At 41.7% G+C, this 19,654-nt stretch overlaps 1 protein-coding gene and 1 long non-coding RNA gene across 2 annotated transcripts in view; one reads left to right on the top strand and one right to left on the bottom strand.

Annotated features, from left to right (window-relative positions):
* Positions 1-1,197: 1,197 nt before the first annotated feature.
* CIMIP5 (ciliary microtubule inner protein 5) lies at positions 1,198-4,515 on the bottom strand (the record flags this gene model as incomplete). The annotated part of the gene is made up of 3 exons (XM_082049642.1): positions 4,121-4,515; positions 2,249-2,288; positions 1,198-1,389 (listed from the first exon to the last, which is right to left on the bottom strand). Exons 1-3 carry the CDS (start codon positions 4,378-4,380, stop codon positions 1,198-1,200), a joined length of 492 nt encoding a protein of 163 aa, XP_081905768.1. The 5' UTR covers positions 4,381-4,515.
* Positions 4,516-5,557: 1,042 nt separating this feature from the next.
* Positions 5,558-19,654, top strand: part of LOC309438372 — a 31,629-nt gene continuing 17,532 nt past the window's right edge. Inside the window, exons 1-2 of the long non-coding RNA XR_014183778.1 lie at positions 5,558-5,640; positions 5,765-6,038. This is a non-coding gene — a long non-coding RNA (uncharacterized lncRNA). The remainder of the gene's footprint in view (positions 5,641-5,764; positions 6,039-19,654) is intronic.

The following is a 19,654-nucleotide window of genomic DNA, read 5'->3' as shown; positions in this document are numbered from 1 at the left end:
AGATGTTTGAAGACAAACCAGTTCCTGGTGCAGTTTTCTACTCACAGGAGAGAACAGAAAGCATTTTAGCTGAACAAGAAGATCTCTTTTTTAAAGAGTAGGTTCCCATTTGGTGTGTCTTAACACAGTTGTCCACCACAATTCATGTCTGCACAGATTGCTACCCGTTGTATCACGGCAATGGTGATGGCTCCTATGTTGATCTCCACCTAGGACTGAGCATGGCCCTGCAGAAGCTACACACAGTTCAAAAAACAGATGTTGTATATACATTCTCCGTGCTCTGCTGATTACTGCTTTTTCCTTACAGAACAACTGGTAATAAACAAAGTTTGCATCTATGTAATGAAGATGCAGTAGTGAACGTTCTTTAGGTATTTTGTCTGTTTAGCTTGATCTCAGTTTCCCTGGGCAACCATGGATTTTAGGAACTACAAACCCATTAAGTTCAAGGTTGATGATCCTAAGATTGTAAAATGGGTTTCTGAGCCAACACGCCTTCAGAGCAAAATGTGAAAGGCTGATTCCTTGTCAGTGAGTTTCCATCAGCCAAAACAGAAAAAAAAAAAAATGAATAAGAGAATCTGAGAGCAGCAAATCTAAAGAAAGAAAAATGAAAACTAGTTTAGAAAAAGATTGGTCTCCCTTCCTCATCAGGGAGGGGTGGAAAAGTACAGAATACATCTCTTGTGCCTTAGATTTTATTTTTTAAAGCAAGCTTAAACGTGCATATGACAGAGGCCTATGAATCCTTGGCTAACTACATGAAATGCAGAAAGCTGCTGTGTTTTATTGTGCTGACATTCAGAACTGGGACTCATCTGAGCAGGTCTCCATGAATTGTTTCTTTTCAGGAGATAAAAATTCAGGAAGAAATTGCCTTTTGGCCGTAATCTTTTTTTTTTTTTTTTTTTTTTTTTCTGATGTTAGAGGCAACCGTACTGTAGATTTACATGGGAAGGTGGATGTGATCTGTAGTGCTGACTCTGTACATGGCTCAGTCACCCCAAATACGAAGAGGATTGTCTCCTGCAGCATTGTTGGACAACATCCTTCTTTGCTCTTGAAAGAAAATTCATGCTAGACAGTAGTATTGGTGTATCTGAGAGAAAGATTGAGGAATTTTTTACATACTGTAGAGTCTGTTGGCTACAACCATTCAACTTGCTTTGTTACTGCTATGTTTATATTGAAGCACTAGGAAACCTGGAGCTCATCCTCAAGTTTCCTTTTCCGTGCACCAGTGCTGAAGAGGTAATCCATGTTTACCAGAGCCCTGCCAAGCTCAGTATCGATTCGACTGCCAATAGCCTGGTTGGTCGAGTTGGGGACTTTGCTTGAGAACACAGGCATGTAGTTTGGCAGTGGCTTGTGCTCTTTTTTCTTACCCTGGATAAAACAAAGACCATTAATAGGTTCTCAGAATTACATCCATTGCTTGTTACAAAAATACAAGTTACTGAGATTATTTATATTATCAGCACTTTTGCTTTTGAAATTGGAATTTGAATGTACTTAAAAATGTCATACTGGCTGTACATGAAAGTGTTGAAGCAATAAATCATAGAAACATTTTGGTTGGAAGAGACCCTCAGGATGATCAAGTCCAACCATAACCCAAATCTAGCACTAAACCATGTCCCTAAGAACCTCATCTAAACACCTTTTAAACCCCTCCAGGGATGGTGACTCCACCACTGCCCTGGGCAGCCTGTTCCAATGCCTGACAACCCTTTCTGTGAATATTTTTTTCCTAATATCAAATCGAAACCTCCCCTGACAAAAAAGTGATTGTTTTTTCCTGTTGTCTTACATGGGAATAGGATAACACAGAAATGGATCATTTTCAATGTGTTGCATGAATTGTCACCTGGGACAGAAGTCAGCTTGTTCTAGAATGGTCGTGATGTGGGAGGTTTTTTTGTTTTATTTTTAGTGAGTGGTTTGGATTTCAGAAGGATGACATTAATTTACAAATTTTCTCCTAGGAAGTTGGTTCTTCTGGCACTTGTCATTCTATGGAGTTGTTAATGTCGAAACATTGAATACGCACACGTACTGTATTTCTTTGTGGCACAGGTAGAAGATGAAAGGCACTTCAGTTCTCTTTAATTTTTCCTAAAGATTTTAGTCTTAAAGCATGTGCTGACTATGCCTAAGTGTGCTTCATTTTGAAATATTAACCTAGCTCAAATTGACAAAACTAAAAAGAGCCTGGAATACAGTTGAATGTTTGTTCAAAGCTTACCATTTGGTCATAGTCCTTTAGAAAACTCCAGTTCTGGTACCTTGGAATAGAAGTAAAAAATATGGTGTAACATTTTCTGTCTTTAAATAAAATAGTTAGTGATGGTTGTATTTGAATGCCTATTTAACTGCTCAGTTTGATACTTACAGCCAAGCTCTTAGACCTGCAAACTCTTTGTACTGATGAACCTGCTTTAGCAGGTGTGTTGGACTAGATGATCTCCAGAGGTCCCTTCCAACCCCAACCATTCTGTGATTCTGAAACCATTGTTTCTGTGGTGAAGTCAAGGATTTTATTTATTCCCATACAGAGCCTATACTACATGAGGAGTGTTTGTGGGGTTTTTTTTGCTAGAGGAAGACAAGGATGGCATGTCCACAATGTATTCCTTGTGGAAATGCAGATGAATTAGCAAAATCCTGAGTCACTCTAGCAAACTTCTGTCCCATGCCTTGAGCAAGATACAGCTGCTTATTTTTTAAATGACTGATATTCTGCTGGCAGAAGTCCTAAGTAGGAATTCCTAGAGCCGTGTTTGCTGCAGGCAAACACCCATGGGAGTATTTTGTGGAGGTGGGCAGCTGTGCTAGGAGCAATTTGAATGGCAATCCCTGAGTTTTGCTCTTCAGTTCTGTTCTATATCTGGTAGTAGGACTACAGGGCAAGTCCTTTAGTTTTCCGTCCTTTGCTTTCCCTGGCCTGATTTGAAGGAAATTAAAATTCACCTGCTTATTGTAAAAGTAATATGAGGTCAAGAGAGAAATAATTTTCTACAGCTGTATTTGCAGCAGCAAGGGACACCTGGGTTGACTCTGAGCTGGTGTCCTGTGTCTATGCAATGCTGAGTGTAAGCTCAGTGATCTAGTGCTAAAGCTGTTCATTCTTCAGACTTCCCTCCTGCTGCTGTAGCGAGGGAATGGGTATGGAACATGCTGGGCCTGTTTGGGAAGAGTCTGAGTGCACAACTGGGAGAGGGTAACTTTGCCACCACAGCCTTGGCTTTGTGTGAGTCAGAGTCCTGGCGTCAGCCTTTCCCTCAGGTAGAAGGAGTGAGACAGGGGTGCGAATGTGTCTCTGGGGAAATCAGAGCTGTGGTTTGTATCCCCTCCAGAAGGCTGAGGAGGACAGGGGTTTTCAGACTGTTTCTTTTCCCATTCTAAAAAATCCTAAGAGTGATGCTTTTTTTCCTCTCTTCACGTTGGCTAGTGCTCAGTCGGAACTGGATCTGATTTTACTTTTGCCAAGGATATTCTAATAGGCACACTTGTACGTATAGTGAAGTATGAATGTAAACATACGCTCAAGATATGTGGCAGAGACAGACAGGATGTTAATTTCGGGTTCCTTCAGGTCATTGGTGTATACACAGTCAAAGCTTAGGCTGTGTGCCTGCAGTTCAGTCTGCTGAAACACACTAACAATGGGGCATGTTCAGCAAGTTTACAGATTGGGAATGCAAAATCATATTTTGGCAGAACACTGTGTTCAGTTTCTATTTCAGCTATTTCCAAGAATATGAGAAGAGGTGACAATATCAGCGTAGCTGCAATAAATTAGGAAGGTGGGCACATTTATATCTTCATTGTGGAAATCTCCATTAAGCTAAAAGATACTTAGCATGCAATTCTTTGCATCACTTTTCTTAAAGCTTAAGCCCAGCATGCCAGGAGATACTAGCATAGATTCTGTCAAGTGAAGGGAAACAGAGATAATACAGTCTTAGAAAGAAAAGTGGTAGGGTTTGATCCAAAATCTCTGCAGAACTTTTTCTGTGGTAGTGTAGGCTTTGGATCAAGCCCTAAGACTGTCAGGGAGCATCAGTACCGTTGTTAAGATGAGTAGAAGAGGGATGAACTGGAACAAATGACTTACCAGATTTTTCTTCCTCTCTGTTCAGCCTCCACAGACTCTCTCCAGATCTTATCCTGTTGAACCTGGTCCTGCTGCAGTGCTGCCTGCTTGTCTGCCCAGGCCCGAGCAGCCGGTTGTGCAACAACAGGTCTTCTGGGCTGGATGCTGCCAAGAGACGCAGATGGAGCTGAGGCTGGTTGCCCCAGAGATGTGGTTGCTAGTTGCTGAGACCTAACCAAGGTATTTCTCCTGAATCCAGAACCTTTTGCCAACTTGTCCATTTTGAGGCTCGCTGTATCCCTAGTATTGTAAGGTATATTCTGGCTGTTATGAAAGTTAAACCTGCTATTTTTTGCACATTCAAAGCTCCTTCTCTCCTAACATTTTATTTCAGCTGCTGATTTGGAGAGCTTTCAGAAAACAAAAACGTGCACAGCAGCACTGATAGGCAGTGTTCAGTGCTATTTTACTTCCCTCTTACTTAATTCTCGTTTCCTGCTGCTTTATGTTGCTTCGTGGCTTGAACGCTGAAGGAGTTTTCATGGTAACGACAGTTTTGTAAGAAACAAGTATTACTGAAAGCCATCGGATCTCCAGTTGTAACCAGCAAACTCAGCTTACGAGGCGATTACTGCTGCCTGCAGGTGAGACCACCCTCTATTCAAAATCCTCAGAACAATAAAATCTAGTTTAGTAACAAAGGGTGCTGTGGAGATTGATGCTGAGTATATCAGGATGACTTTTGTTTTGGTTATGTAGCAAAAGCAAAATCTCCTGAAAGCTGCTGGTTTCCCTGGAGTGTTTACTGTCTCCATTGGAAACGAGTCTGACTTGTGAATATTCACCAGAAAGGGAGCAGAGACCCAGTGGGACAGCTGCTGGAGCCTTGAACTCTTGGGGCAGAGCTTGTTTGTCTAAAGTAAGGTATTTCAATGAATCTGTGCTTTGAAAGCTCCTTATTTTCAGATTTTAAAAAAAGAGCAGCCAGAAATTGTCAAAAGTCCTTTTAAGTACCTAGAGGTTTTTGCAGAAGGTATTAAGCAACTATGCAAAGTAGTTTTTAAGTAACCTTAAAGGATTATTAGTATACAAAGTGATAATTTTCAAAACAGTGTCCAAAATGTCTGTGTTTGTCTTTATAGTCATCTTCTTGGGCTTTTGTGATATGAAGTCACTTCCTCAAGTATTTGTGATCTTGCAGGAAAATGGAGTATTTTAAGTATAAATTTCCTCTGAAATTCTTGACTGACTTGTTTTTGAGTAGTGTGGATTAGCTCCATGTGAATTCCAGCTTCTTGCTTAATCTTCCTGATAAATGCTAATGAACTTTGAATCTACTTTTTAATAGGTTTTTCTGGCAAAGTTATTCGCTTGCAGTATTGGGAAATAGATGCTGAATTTGGCAAATATTTTCTTTTAGAATAGTTACAACTGTACAACTGTCCAAACACTTCATGTAGACATTTTTGAGCAAGAAATACTTCTATATTTGGAAAAAGTATTCTGACTTTGAAGACTGAAATAACCTAACTTAAGAAGAGGTAAATTCCACCTTGAATCACAATGTTTGCTTTGGGTTTGAATGAAATGTTAGTAAACTTTTTGTTTGATTGCTTGTTTTTCTGAGATACTCGAAACCTAAATGGTGTTTTTCTTCTCTTTCAGCCAAAGAGCAAAAAATGTTCTGTATCTACACAGCATTATCACGAACTGAGGAAATGAACAGTTTGGCAGCCTGGCCTGATAGTTCCCTCTGTTCCTATTATGGAATCTGCTTATCCCGCTACATTGGTTCCAGGGTCCTCTCCAAGCTGGACCGTGTGCAGCTGGTTGGAGAATGGGGTTTTAAAAGCATCTAACTGCTTTAAAAGGAAGCTGAGGCACGTTTGGAAGACCCAGTGCGTTATTCAGTGTGCATGGGATTTTAGCTCCTGATCAGGTCAGGAGAGGATCCTAATGCATGGAACACTCTGTTGTTCTTGTTTACAAAGTTATTGTGCCATTTTAATGCTAGTCCTTCCTTCATGTCAATTTCTAAAAATTAAACATAATAATAAACTAAAAATGGTTATTGAGCTGAGTACATAGCTTCCAAATGACTACTTGTAGTTACTGACTAAACTGGACGGAAAAATTAAAATCATGTGTTTGAAGTCTATGCCATTGCGTGGGGTCTACAAAGACGTAGGAGTTGTAACTTTGCTGGTTTTGATGTGGGACTATGAAGTGCCTCTCAGAACATCTTACTGAAAGTGAACTCCTAGGTTAACGCCAGATCTGTTCATCTGAGAGCCCACAACCTCAGGAAAGAAAGAAGTCTTAACTGTTCAGGACTTCTTTAGGCTTTAAATGAGTTATGTACATGCTGGCATTGTTCAAGCCATTTCTCTAGAAATACTAACTGGGAATGGGATCATGGCTGTTTAAATAAATTGTGGGTGCTTTTTGTTTGTTTGTTTGTTTGTTTGTTTTAATGCTGATAATATGACTTTAAAATGTAGTTGCTGTTCCAAAAACTGATCACTAAGAGCTGGTATTTTGAAAATGATCCCATTTTCTGTTGGGACTAGAAGTCATTAAGGCAGAGGTTATGCACCATTAAAGCACATCAAGGTGAGTGCAAGAATGATATTTCTGAGCTTTACTCTAAACTCCTTACTGGATATACTAGTAGTCCATTTAGGACTTTTACTAGATTAACAGCTCAGCAGAACTGCTGCACATACCAAACTGTTTCCCCTCCTATTACCATCTGCCAGTTTAGCATTTTATTTGTTCGTTGTAACAACTCAGGGCTTTTTAAATGGGAGCTCATTTGAATTTGGTATGACTGATTCACTGGGTACTTATTTTCATCCTGTAGTAGAATAGGTTGATGTTTATTGTGGCTTCATGCCGTATATATGTATATATGTAAATTATAGCATCTTTATTTTTTCTGGTTGGGGACATGAAACTTGAAAAAAGTTATGACTGTCACTGTAGGAGATGGTGTCTTTGCTGAGGAGTTTGTTTTGGGATTAGTTTATCTGACAAGCAGTGTTGGTGCCCGTTATTCTGAAGAGGAACTTGACTGGTGGTAGTCTTTTTCTATTGCCAGACAAGTGATGGTATGCACTACAGATTTATCTGTGAAAAATATTTTACTTGCCCCGTCAAAGGAAAAAATGTCTAGAGAGGTTTTTTCTGGAGGAGAAAGTTCAGGTGTTTCAATAAACAATTTTCATTTGACCACAAGAGGGTATTGCAGTATCAGTTATGCAAGAGTAGAGATAATGTTTGACTTTACAGGCAGTGCCTTATTTTTTAAAATACCCATTTCTAGAAATTGATTATTTAAATTATCAGTAGTTCAGAAGATCAGGTTCTGTATGGCATTATTTATGTCCTGGTGCAGAGGCAATTTGTGAGCTGTTTTTTCCTAAAAATTGTTTTGGTTTTTATAGTAACAAGCTTCTTGATGCTTGAAAATTTCTCATTGATTTCACTGGATGACAGGGGTTTCAGGGCCTTATTCCAAACCACTGAAAAACTTAATGGACATTGCTTGGTTAAAAGCAAGAATACATCAATTACAGAAGGGAAATAATAACAGGAGGGGAGTGTTGGAAGTGCACGTTGGTCCAGGATGGGCTGTCAAATTCAGTGAGACTCTGATTTTCCCATTTGGTCCTATTTGCAGGAATAAGGTCTGAACTCTTTTTTAGCTCATTTGTGTTTCCCAGATTTTTCCTTTACATCCAAGTCTTCTATGGTATACATACAACGTCAGTTTGCACTTCCTTCCTAAGTCAGCTCTGTGTTGGGATACTTTCCTACCAAAGTCATGTCTTTAAGGACAGTGATGCCAGATGTTGATGCCAGGTTTTGTACAGTTCAGACCATGGAAGAGGGAGCTAGAAGGGTTTCTGGATTCTCCCATTCTTAGATCTGCTGCTGAATGAAGGAGAAGATGCATGGTGTGCCTGCCTGTCTCTCAACAAGCCCACCCATAAAAGAAGAAAGATCACAGCTGTATCACCTTACCTGTGAAGAAAATTTTCCAGGGGTGTGGTAGTGGTTTGATGGACAGCAAAGCAATTTTCATATAAGAAAGTTTGCATTTGTGAGATATTGCAGAGGTTTAAGGATCACACACATTTAAAAAGACAAGTGCAATGCGTATGTCACGTGTGAATAAGAGGCAGGAGCAAGATGGGCAGCTGGAGGAGAGGGCAGCTCTCCGGAGACCAGCTTTTCAGGGCAGGTCACCATTTGGAAGATCTGCCATTTCATCAATGGAACAGAGACCCCCATGTAAATCTTTTGGTATGAGCAGTGTTGCCTGCCTCGAGTGGTGACATTTGTGTTGTCATCATCATCATCTTACTCAGATGAATAAAGATCAGTCAAGTCAGTCGAGATTGCAGGCTGAAACGTGGGTCATGGCAATGTTTAGCGGAGCAGGATCACAGAATCACAGAATGTCAGGGATTGGAAGGGACCTCAAAAGTCCAATCCCCCTGCAGGAACAGGAACAACCAGATGAGGTTACACAGGAATGTGTCCAAGCGGGTTTTGAATGTCTCCACAGAAGGAGACTCCACAATCCCCCTGGGCAGCCTGTTCCAGTGCTCTGTTACCGTCACTGTGAAGAAGTTTCTTCTCATATTTAAGTGGAACCTCCTGTGTTCCAGTTTGTACCCACTGCCCCTTGTCCTATCATTGATTGTGACCGAGAAGAGCCTGGCTCCATCCTCCTGACACTCACCCTTTACCTATTTATAAACATTAATGAGGTCACCCCTCTGTCTCCTTCAAGCTAAAGAGACCCAACTCCCTCAGCCTTTCCTCATAAGGGAGATGCTCCACTCCCTTAATCATCTTCGTGGCTTTGCGCTGGACTCTCTCTGGCAGTTCCCTGTCCTGATGTTAGATGATTGATCAGTCAGAAGATGCTGAGCACCCAGCAGAGAGGTGATAGATGGTAGAGCATTACTGTGGCGCTTTGTCACCATCCCATGGCATTAACCAGTTCTGGGAAGCCCAGAGATGACAGATCCTGCTGACAATTAGGAGCAGAGTGCCTTGGGTCGCTGTGTGCAGCCGAAATGCAACCAAATCCTGCAAACTATCAGTTTGGAGCAGAACTCCTTTTCAACAATTATGTAGCTGCTTGATTAAAGGCTTCATGTTAAATTTTGCTGTAGCTTTCCTATAAATACTATAAAATTCTTTCTTGCCCTAAAGGATTTCTGCTGAGAGAGCCTGGCAAGTTGAGCGTCTGTTGTGTCGGCAGCATACAAACACCACCAAGGGAATGTCTGCTTCCAGTGACACAAAGTCTGACACTTCAAAATGAGATCAAAACTGTAATGCAGACTGGAAGAAATCTGCTGTGCATTTTTTTCGTCCCCTTCTTTTAATGTAAATTCTAGTGTTACAAAATCTGTTAGCTACCGATATGCTGTTTGGTTAATTTGAAACAAAAATGATGTATTAGAAAAAATATTATTTACATGAAAAAACTATGCAACAGCAGCTATTCCATAGAACATGCAGGCCTGTTACGTTAGAGTCATCTGCTTAAACCTGCCTCCTGATCAGGGTGATGGGATTTCAGGGAGGGAGCGCTGCAGGGCTGGTGTGTGAGCAGGGATGTTTGGAAGTATCTGTTTTGAGGAGAAAGATCTATAAATACGCATTCCTCCCTGGCTGAGTGTTATGAATGTTTTCCCTTGGTATTTCACATAATTTCAATCTTAAAGGCCAGATCCTGTCAAGCAGTGGACTGCCAAAGCTGTCTGCATTATTCAGAGTTGTTCAAGTCACATCTTTGCCGTGGCATGGAGCTCTGGGAGCTGCATGGTGGAGCTTGGCTCTGTTCTGTTCGTCCTCGCCGTTTTCTTGCACAGTTCGTTAACAGGTCTAAAAGAATTTCAGTGTATAAAGCGATTAAGTACTTCTGTAAAGACTGTGCTTCACGCTGCTTAAGTGCCAAAGGTGGCGGTCTGACCTCTGAAGTCTGGCGTGGTGCTGCTTTTTGTGCTCCTGTGGCAGCTGTTAAGAGGACCAGCTGATGGGTCAGTTTGTAACAGCTGAGGAGAAGAAGCTGCTTCACAAATTCTGTGGAGACTCAGTTTTCTCTCTCTACTACCCGGGGCACTGTAGTACTTATAAAAATATTTTATCCTGTGAATTACAATATTCCAGGTGTGTATCACTATATATTTCAATGCTCAAGATGCTTTTCAGTTATTTTTTTGATTATTCTCTCTTTCTTCGCTGTCTCCTCCAGCAGCTAAGAGTCTGTTTCTTGATCTGCACTTTAATACACTAAATGTTTCATCTGCTATCTGCTCACCATATTCAGAAAGGACATTACCTTTCTGTTTTGATGTGAGATAACAAAAATCCTCTGCTACCAGTTAGGCAAAGTTTTCAAACTGGGGTACCTAAATTTGTTTTAAATTATGTCTCTGGCTATTAAATGAAAGAGACTTGTTTTTTTCAAATATTCTTTACCTTTGCAAGTTCTGTTGGCTGAGAACAGAACTACTTCCTTTTAGTTTCTTTTTCAAGATAAGTGTCAGGGTCTAAAATTGGGAACCCTTGTCTGAACATGTCAGTCACAAGCTTCATCTGTGTACTGATTTAACACCAGCTTTTACGTTTAAGACGGAAACCTATACTGATAGAAAGCTGCAATGAAGATGCTAAAAGCTTTTCTAAAGAAGTTAAATCACATTTCAGGCTGATGTTTGGCCAAGTCTGACTGGGATTAGAAGGATGTTCTTCCTGAAGGCAGGATGTTCTCATGGCGGGGGATCGCTGTGGAGGAGCAGCCAGTTGCGGGATACTGGTCCGCAGGGCTGTGATTTGACTTGATGATCCTGAGGGTCTTTTCCAACATAAATTATTCTATTCTATAACTGGATGTAGGGGTTTTGTGTACATATAATCTGGGGGTAAGATTCCTGAGATCATAGGAGAATTCAGGTCTGAAAGGTCCTCCAGACCCCTGAAGGGTGCCTCTGAAGGGACTTCCAGAGTGTGTTACACAGATTTATCAGATGTATACCTAACTTGTTCCATTCCCATACCCTGCCTGATTTGACCACATACACGCATGCCAGATGAGTCCATGAGATCTAGAAAAGAAAGTAGCAGTGTGTACCAGGAAAGCACAGTCCATTTTGCCATTCTGTTCTTGGATCACCTGCAGTGCTCTGTAGTTCAGTTCAGCCTTATTCCTTCTATGGTTCTCGAGAGCTTCTTTGTTTTGCCATGGAGCTGAAAACTTTTGCTGCCTGAAGAAATGGACAGCCAGAACAATGTGAAGTCTTCCTGGATGTGTTTGGAGTTTTGTATTTTTAGCTCAGTTGTGCAACAGTTCACATGCAAATACTAAAACCATAAGGCAGAAACAAAAGGAAAATTGTCAGCCCTGAGACCCTATGGCCAGAGCAGCTTTCAGACGGGACTTCTGTTGTATCAGGTGCTTCATTAAAGATCCTGTTGTGGTTTAATGAAGAGAATGAGAGCCTGGCTCTTAGCATGGGCTGTATTCCAGTTTTCAGAACAGGTCCCAGTTTTTAGGAAACCTTTTTCTTAGGTTACTGCTTAAGTTCAGAAAGCTTCCAAAACAGTAGACAGCTATGCAATTAAAAATGTAGTTACAGAATTAGGATAAAATCCTACTTGCTTACAACTGACCACTTAATGAGAAAAGGGCAAGATCATATCCTACTTTTTGTGTGAATTATCCACATAATCTACACATGTGCAGTATGTGGATTTTATACCTCTCTTTAAAAATCCAGCTTTGATCACAGTGCTGACATAAGTGCACCTACCAGCCTCTTTCCACCTAGAGATAATGAAGAACTTTTCAGCAAAACTGAGATTGTGCATAATTGTTGACCTGTTTGACCTGAAATATTTCATCTTGAAATATAATGAGATCAGTGAATCTTTGATGAATAAGAACCAGAGTTTCAAAAATGCTTCCAGGATCTGGAGTCCCAGAACAAAACCTGCCTGGACACCTTCCTGTGTAACCTCATCTAGGTGTTCCTGCTCTGGCAGGGGGATTGGACCAGATGATCTTTTGAGGTCCCTTCCAATCCCTGACATTCTGTGATTCTGTGACAGAGAGCAGAATAAAGCCAGCAGCCTGACAGCATGGAGAACCCCATGTCAGGTAAGGTCTCCTAGAGCTTCCAGTGTTCCTACTGCTGAACAGCAGGAATCTCAGAGCCCTTGGATATTGGGCTACCCACAACCTTGGTTTCTGGGCTGACTAGTCGAGGTTTCCCTATGTTTTTAAAAGAGTGGAAAAGAGAGCAACCAAAATAGGGATGTTCAGATGTGATTTTTCGTTCTTGATGATCTGCTGCAGTGTTCCAGGTCATTGGTAGTTTAAACTATGAAAAAAGCATCCTACAAATCTTGGTTCTTGTCTGCTGTGCATGCTGAGGATCATTTAAATGTATTCTAAATTGTTTAAAAATGTGCAAAATTAGTTGAGTCAGTTGTGTTAGTTGCAGAGGCATCTACTGCCGTTTAGAATGTCCTAGGATGCTGGAGAAATCCCTGCAGGGCCAGCATGTCCATAGCAAACCTGCAAGAGACCAATGTCTCTACAACAGCAGGAGGGAAAGGAGGAACATCTGGCTGTCAGATGGCACTGGATGACTATGAGTGCATCAATGTTCACATCTCACATCCAGTAAAGACCATTTTTCAAGTAAATCTCCTAGTCATCTCCACTTACTGTATTTTGGGTCATGCCATGGGGTGGTCTTGGGACATGCAGGCTGTGGGGACTGCTGGGCCGCTGCTGGGGAAGGCAAGCGGCACCCGATCTCCAGCTGCTGATGGGCATTAACGCTGCGGACCAGGAGAGAGCAGGAGCCCCTGGCCTGCAAGATGGGTTGAACGTCCTTGAGAGTCCTCAACAGCAGTTGGCTTCACTCTATAGAGCCACCCTACCTGCTAGTGCAGATCTGTTCCCGAGACCTCAGTTACCTGTAAGGATGGTGGAGATGACCTCATAGAGTCCTACATGCAGATGTCAAAAAAAGAGGTCTCTTAATATAAAGATATAGCTGCATCTACACTAGGAAAATAGTGCCTGGCCCCCCTTTCTGGGTGGGAATCGGATGGATTCCCTACCTTAGTGGAAGAAGTTTATTATTAAGTGATTGCATTATATTGCATGATATTTTCTGTTACTGATTTGCTGTTTAAAAAGGGGCTTAGCCAGGAGTAAAGGGAGAATTTATGTGGGGCTTCATAGAAAAAATAATATAAATTTCCAGTCTTGTGTTGGAGGAGAGTATGTGGTTTTTTTCTCCTCTATATGATTCAGTTTATATTCCTAATTCCAGCCATTCTTCTTTTGTAAGAGTTTTGTTTATATATTGAACCTGACAACTGGAGGATTAAGGATGTGTTTGGACTGCCTTTTCTGCAAGTCTGATTATGAAAACCACCTATGCCATCAGCATAAAATAAAAAGCGGAAACTTTCTTATGCTTGTAGTTCCAGTAGGAAAGCAGTTCACAGGAGCTGGATGTTTTTGTTGGTGGATTAAAATGATCCATTTTGGAAATAGCCTGCACTAGCTCTGTAGTTAAAATGGTGCCACACTCTTGCAAAAGGCTAATTTAGGGACAGAGCAAGAAGCACCTCTGTGCTCTGTCACTTTGCCCTTCGCCTGTTCCCTTTCCTCCAGGGTCTCATTAACTTGCCATAATGTGAATATTCATGTACGCTGCATACCTTAACTTGTACAAACCTATGATTTTGTAAGAGGACCAGACCACAACAACAATCAAAGCGGACTCCTCAAACTGCTGCTTCTTTTTAAAGATTTTTTTTTCACAAAATACAGATTAAAATGTCATTTTTAACCTAAAAAAAAAATTTGCTTTTTCTACATACCTTTGTTTATGGTGAGCATTCAAATTCATTTCCTTACAATAAGGACTTCTCAGTGCCATGGTGTGTGACGGCTACTTTACTTTATACTTTCTGTTTTATGGACTGCACTATCGGTACTGTTGTTAGCTGAGAGAAGTAAATAGACTTTGAGCAAAAGATCACACCATAGCAACCCTCAGCTTCTGTTTACAGTTCAAATAAACGTCTGTGCTGTGGAAATTTATGTCCTGAGGAATTTTCTAAACCAGTACACTAATTGATTTAATAACAAAAGGATTAATGCAGATAAGTTGAAGACAAATTTACACTCCATATTTAAATGGTGAATAATTTTATTTTTTTAAAAGCTTCCAGTAAATAATACATCACAGCCACTTAGCAGGGAGAGGATATTTTTTTTACTTATTTATTGTAGGAGAAAGTGCACGACAGTTCTGAGGGAGAGATTAACATATGCAGTCAGCAGAATATGAGTTCTCTCATTAAAATCAATATTAAAAGTTGCTTTGTTTATGGGAGCAATTCTGGGTATGTTTTCAAAATCTAAGCTTCTCTTTTTATAATTTCTTCCCGTTTTAGTTAAAGAAGCTTTTACTCAAGCAAAACTTTTATTGACTGAGCTGAACATTTGGTTCAAGAAAATCTAGTGGAATAAGTTATATGCCTCTGAAAATCCCATCTGCAGGGGGCTTTTAGGCCTTTAAAGGATATGCCAGGAAAGGACAATTTTTCCTTTCTGCAACTGATACTAAGACACTGTTGCTAGCAGTGCTTTGGGTTGCTTTTGAGAATCTGCAAATTGGTAAGATTTTGTTCCAAAGGGTAATAATTCCTTACAGATTTCACCCATACATTTTGGTCCTTCAGCTGCCTTGCCTTTATACGGCAGAAAGTGTGATCCGTCTGGGATGCAGTCAGCGTTTTGGAGGATGTTGTATCTGGTGAAGCCCTCATGGGTTTTGGCATGGAGAGTGGCTGGAGAAGCTGATTTGGAGGCAGGGTAGGATTACGTATGTCATGATTTGTTTCTGATTTGGTTCCTACTCGTATCTATGTGTGTTGTGGGATATCTATATTTTAATTGGAACACAAATGTGGTATCTGGCCAGCTGATGGCATCACTTCTAGTTATGTCACTGAGCAAATGAAACGTGTGTAATCCCGAACTAAACTGGAACAACCAACAGGGCCAGCAGTTGTGAGGTGGCTTCACTGTATGAAAAATGATTGCTTTAGCACAAGGAGTTGTCTTGCAGTGCTGTTTGGTGTTCTTAAGCAACATGCTAAATGTGGCGATGTGCCATTGCATGGCTGGAATTTAAAAATGTAATCAAAGCGGCAAATCTGACATCTGTGATCCTCAAATGAACCAGGTGAAATGTACCTTGTAGAATATTATTTTTTGTCTCTTCTATATTGGGATGAAGAACTGAGGGTCAGGTGCAATCCTTGAATTCACTCTGGACAGTATATAGAGCAGAGGGACTATGTATTTAGGAACTGAGGGCCACCAGATATGATACCCTGTGTCTGCACACCCCAATGAGCTCAGCAGAGTAGGGTCACTGTTTAGGCTGGGGGTGGTGGACACGGTGTGTCTGTGCAGTACTGGCACAGAGAGGGTGTTGGCTGGTGCTGGGGAGCCCGTGGGGCAGAGGATGGGGCAGAGGATGGGGCAGCCCTGGGGAGGGCGAGAGAGCTGAGAGGAGCAGTGGGGTGAGATGTGACTTGGGTGGTGGGAGGCAGGTGGAGGGGTTTTGAGGTAGTATTGCAGCAGGGGTGGTGTTTATTATTTTGGGGGATGTGGTATGTGGCGCCCGTGGGGAGGCTGTGCCTGCGGGTGTGATCACTGGGAACAGCCCCCATCGGCACAGGCAGCTGAGGAGCAGAGGTGGTTCTAATATGGAGTGACTGGGACATCATGAAATCCTCAGGGTACCTCCTCTCTGATAGAAATGATCAGAAAAATGTAACATCTACATAACATCAGCAGAAAATGATCCCAGCAGAGCCTCCAGTGCGATGCTTGCTCGGAGCTCGCCTGCAACACACAGGTGCAGGTTTGTGCCTCTTCTCTCCCAGCTTCTTTACATCACATCCAGATTACCTAGGTGAGGAAAAAGTCAAGCTTTTTATATAGCACTTGCTGCTATAGAAACCACAAGCTCTGTAATGACGTGCCCTGCCATGGAGGCACAGCCAGCAGTGGCTCTGGACTAGCGGATGCTGTAACCTGTGCTGTCAGTCTTTGGTATTTTCAACCAAAGCTCAGCTGCCTTCTGAACAGCTGTCTTTCACTTTTGCAGCGTGCAGCTTTTCAACATTGGAAATAAAGACACCAAACCTCAGGTGTAGTTTATGCTAAAAAAAAAAAAAAAAAAATCCATAGCTTTGTGGTAGAAAGGTTTCTCTGCTATTTTCAGTCTGTTGCAATGTGCGGATGATATTAAGCCTCTGCTGGTTTGAATTATGACTGTAACTTTCCCTACAAAGCCACTATCGGCCGTCTCTGTTTCTCTCCAACAGGAAAGAAAAGGCAGCATTAAAGGAGGTGATATATGGAAGTGTTGGGTCTGCTAAGCCATTTATGATAGTGTTAAGATAAAAAGTCTGTAAAATGACTGTGGCTCTGGTGAATATTTCTGAAGTCAGAGGGGGATGGAGCAGTCAGCTAGGAGGGGAGAAAAAAAAAGCTAGTATTGATCCTCAGTCAACAGAGCAATCCTGCTAATGCTGTAATTCTAATTTCTGTCACTAGAAAACAAACAGAACAAGAAGAGAGAAAAAAATGTAGAACATCCCAAAGATATCTGAAGTGCTTTCTGATAAAGTAAAATGGAGATTGGATTAATGAAGCGTATTAAAGCAATAGGTGTGCTTGCTTCTTTAGAGATTACAAGATGAAGAAAAAGGGAACTGCTTTATTAAGACCCAAATTACGGATGTTACAGACGAGGCAATATCTCAACAGCATTTACCTGAGGAACTGATCTGCAAATAAATACTCTGATGAGAACAAAAAAACAATGTGGAAGATACAGTACAAAATAAAGCTCTCCTTTCAGTGAACAGGGTTAGCTTGTCTTGAGCATAGTTGCATGGTGTGTGTCCTCACTGAAAACAGATGTCAAGGAAACCTGAACAGGAACTTTCTGCAAAGGAGAAGGAAATTAAGATAGGCAACAAGGACAGGGATCAAACAGCTGGTTGGTCCCATCACCAGTTCATGCCTATAGCCTCCTGTCCTGCAGAAGGGACAGAGCAAGCCAACCCATTTTTTTCCCTTTTAAGTGATTTTTCCAATGGCTGCACTATGCTTAACTGATGCAGAACAGCGCCCCAGAGTATCGGCAGTGAAGCTGTAGGCAAGTGGTGTCATCAAGATACTCCGGGGACAGGGGGGAGCGGGAACCGCCTTTGTTTGGCTGAGCAGAGCCTCCTCCTGTGATCCCGCCGGGTGCATTAATGCAGCTGCTACCCCGAGGACTTCTCACCGGAGAAGGCCCTGACTTAGTGCCAGGACCCTCCCCAGAAACACACACAGAAGCTTGTTGCAGAGCACCAGGGATCCTTTGGCTTTCAGCATTAAGTAATTAATTGAACACCTTTTGGCGCTGGAGGAAAAAGAGTCCTAAAGGTTTTTACAAGTATTTTGCAGTACCCAATGCTCTCACTTGCTCCTCTTCCTATTGTTTCCCGTTCCACAGACACACTCACCTCCAGAGGATCTTTACTTTCTATAGAAGTAATCTTCCACTTACAGCAAGTTTATCTTCATTTTGCTGTTATCTACTTCTTTCTTCTTCAGATGTCCTAAACTAATATCCAGTGGTAAGTAGCCAAAGTTCAGCTCTTGATGCTGTGCCATTGGCCTCAGCAAGAGTTTGCATTTGACTTCTATAGCCCCAAGCAATGGCAGTTTCATATGGTCTGATGTGTTTTTTGGCTCACAAAAAGCCCTGTGAAGAGTTCAAGAAATTAGGCTGCTTGTTTTGACAGAGACTCATTTGCAGGTTTAGTGGCTGAAGTTATTTTGGGTTCCAAAACCGTCACCTCAGAGGAAATCCAGTGTCCCACTGGCAAAGTACTGAGTGGGGCAGAGTCAAGGCAGGGACAGCGTGCGGAGACTGGGGAGCTGCTGTGGAGGGGAAGGATGAGACCTTCAAATCCTGACCTCTACTTCTGTAAGTTAGAAGCTAATTCTGCAAGCTTTTACATTGCTTTAACCAACTCCTCTCCTTTCAAACACTAGAACGGGCTGTGCTATATGCCCAGCAGCCTTCCCTTTGGGAAAGAAGTGTCACAGGGTACAAAATGTCACAGCAAAGTGTTGATGCTTCTCCAGGTACCCCTGAGTACCTTCTGCAAGCCCAGGGTGTTCTTGAATTGTGAGACCAGTACAACTCAAAACACAGGGAGACACGTGGGGTTGACAAGCTGCTGTACACAAGCTATTGGAAAGTGAATGCTGAAAGGAGGATGCTGACCCACCACTTCTTTGAAATCACTAGCCTGTCAGGTGTTTTCAGAAGTAAAGATACTCTAGAAACATTGAAATTCATCCTACAGTAGGATGGGGATTCTGGCAAACTGCAAAATGAAGTCTCTCTAGAAAGACAGCATGATTTACACACCCACTTCTTCTTAGTTTTGAATAACCCAGGATTATTGCTGCCAGACAAACTAAATTAGTCCTGTCATAAGCTCTCAAAGCCAGGCAATAGCGAAACCAACTCAAGGGGTTTTGTTTTTTTCTTTAAGTTTTCAGAGCTTTACAAGCTGTGGGAATGATGAAATACCTAAAGCAGTGTGAGACAAAAGATTTTATAGGATTATACTAAGCAAGCTTTCTGGTGTGAAGCATTCAATTATATATTCTGTGCTGTCAGCACATGGAGCGTGATGGGACTATAATTTTACCTATGTATTTCCTCTGGTTGCCAGAGAAACCATACTAAGTCAATGTACTCCTGTCCTTATTGATCTTCTTAGCAAACTCTCACAAACAGCATCAAGGTTATAAGTCTTTTCACTGAGCTGATGTCTGATGTCACACATACCACTGTCAAAATCAGCTGGTTTACCATAACATTTATTGATGCAGAAATCTAGACATAAAACTGTATAACAAAAGCTATGCTGAGGGAAATGGAACAGCATATTAAATAAAAGTAGTCATGCATATGAATGCTTTCCTTTACTTTATTGATGCAGATAGAAATGAGAAGAAAGGACTGCTTAGTCCAGGAAAATTAGTACTTGTCCATTTTAAGGTGAGTGAGATGGTGGTGAAGGTCTCGCGGATGGCCAGCAGTGCACACCTGTGAAGAGTGGTGTTCAGGGAAGAGCAGGAGGTCTTTGGAGACCTTTGTTTCTAACCACAGGCCAGAGCAGGTTTGCTTGGCAGCCTTGGGAAAGAACATGGCAGTGTCTCTTGGATGGACCTTAGGAGACATGGGACAGGGAGGACAGTGGCAGGGACCTGACAAATAGTTCCGAGGAAGCAATAGCAGGAGGAGAGAGGGAAGTCAGAAGGACTCTTCATCCCCTCGCCCTGTGGAACTAGCAGCTGAGCAGATGGCTTAAGGCTTTCTTTTCCTCCTCCCTCTTCTTCTTTATCCTTCTCCC

Source organism: Streptopelia decaocto (assembly GCF_964273445.1).
Source record: "Streptopelia decaocto genome assembly, chromosome: 3".
NCBI lineage: Eukaryota > Metazoa > Chordata > Aves > Columbiformes > Columbidae > Streptopelia > Streptopelia decaocto.
The sequence above is the reverse complement of the archived record's forward strand: the minus strand, read 5'-3'. Positions and strand labels throughout refer to the sequence as shown.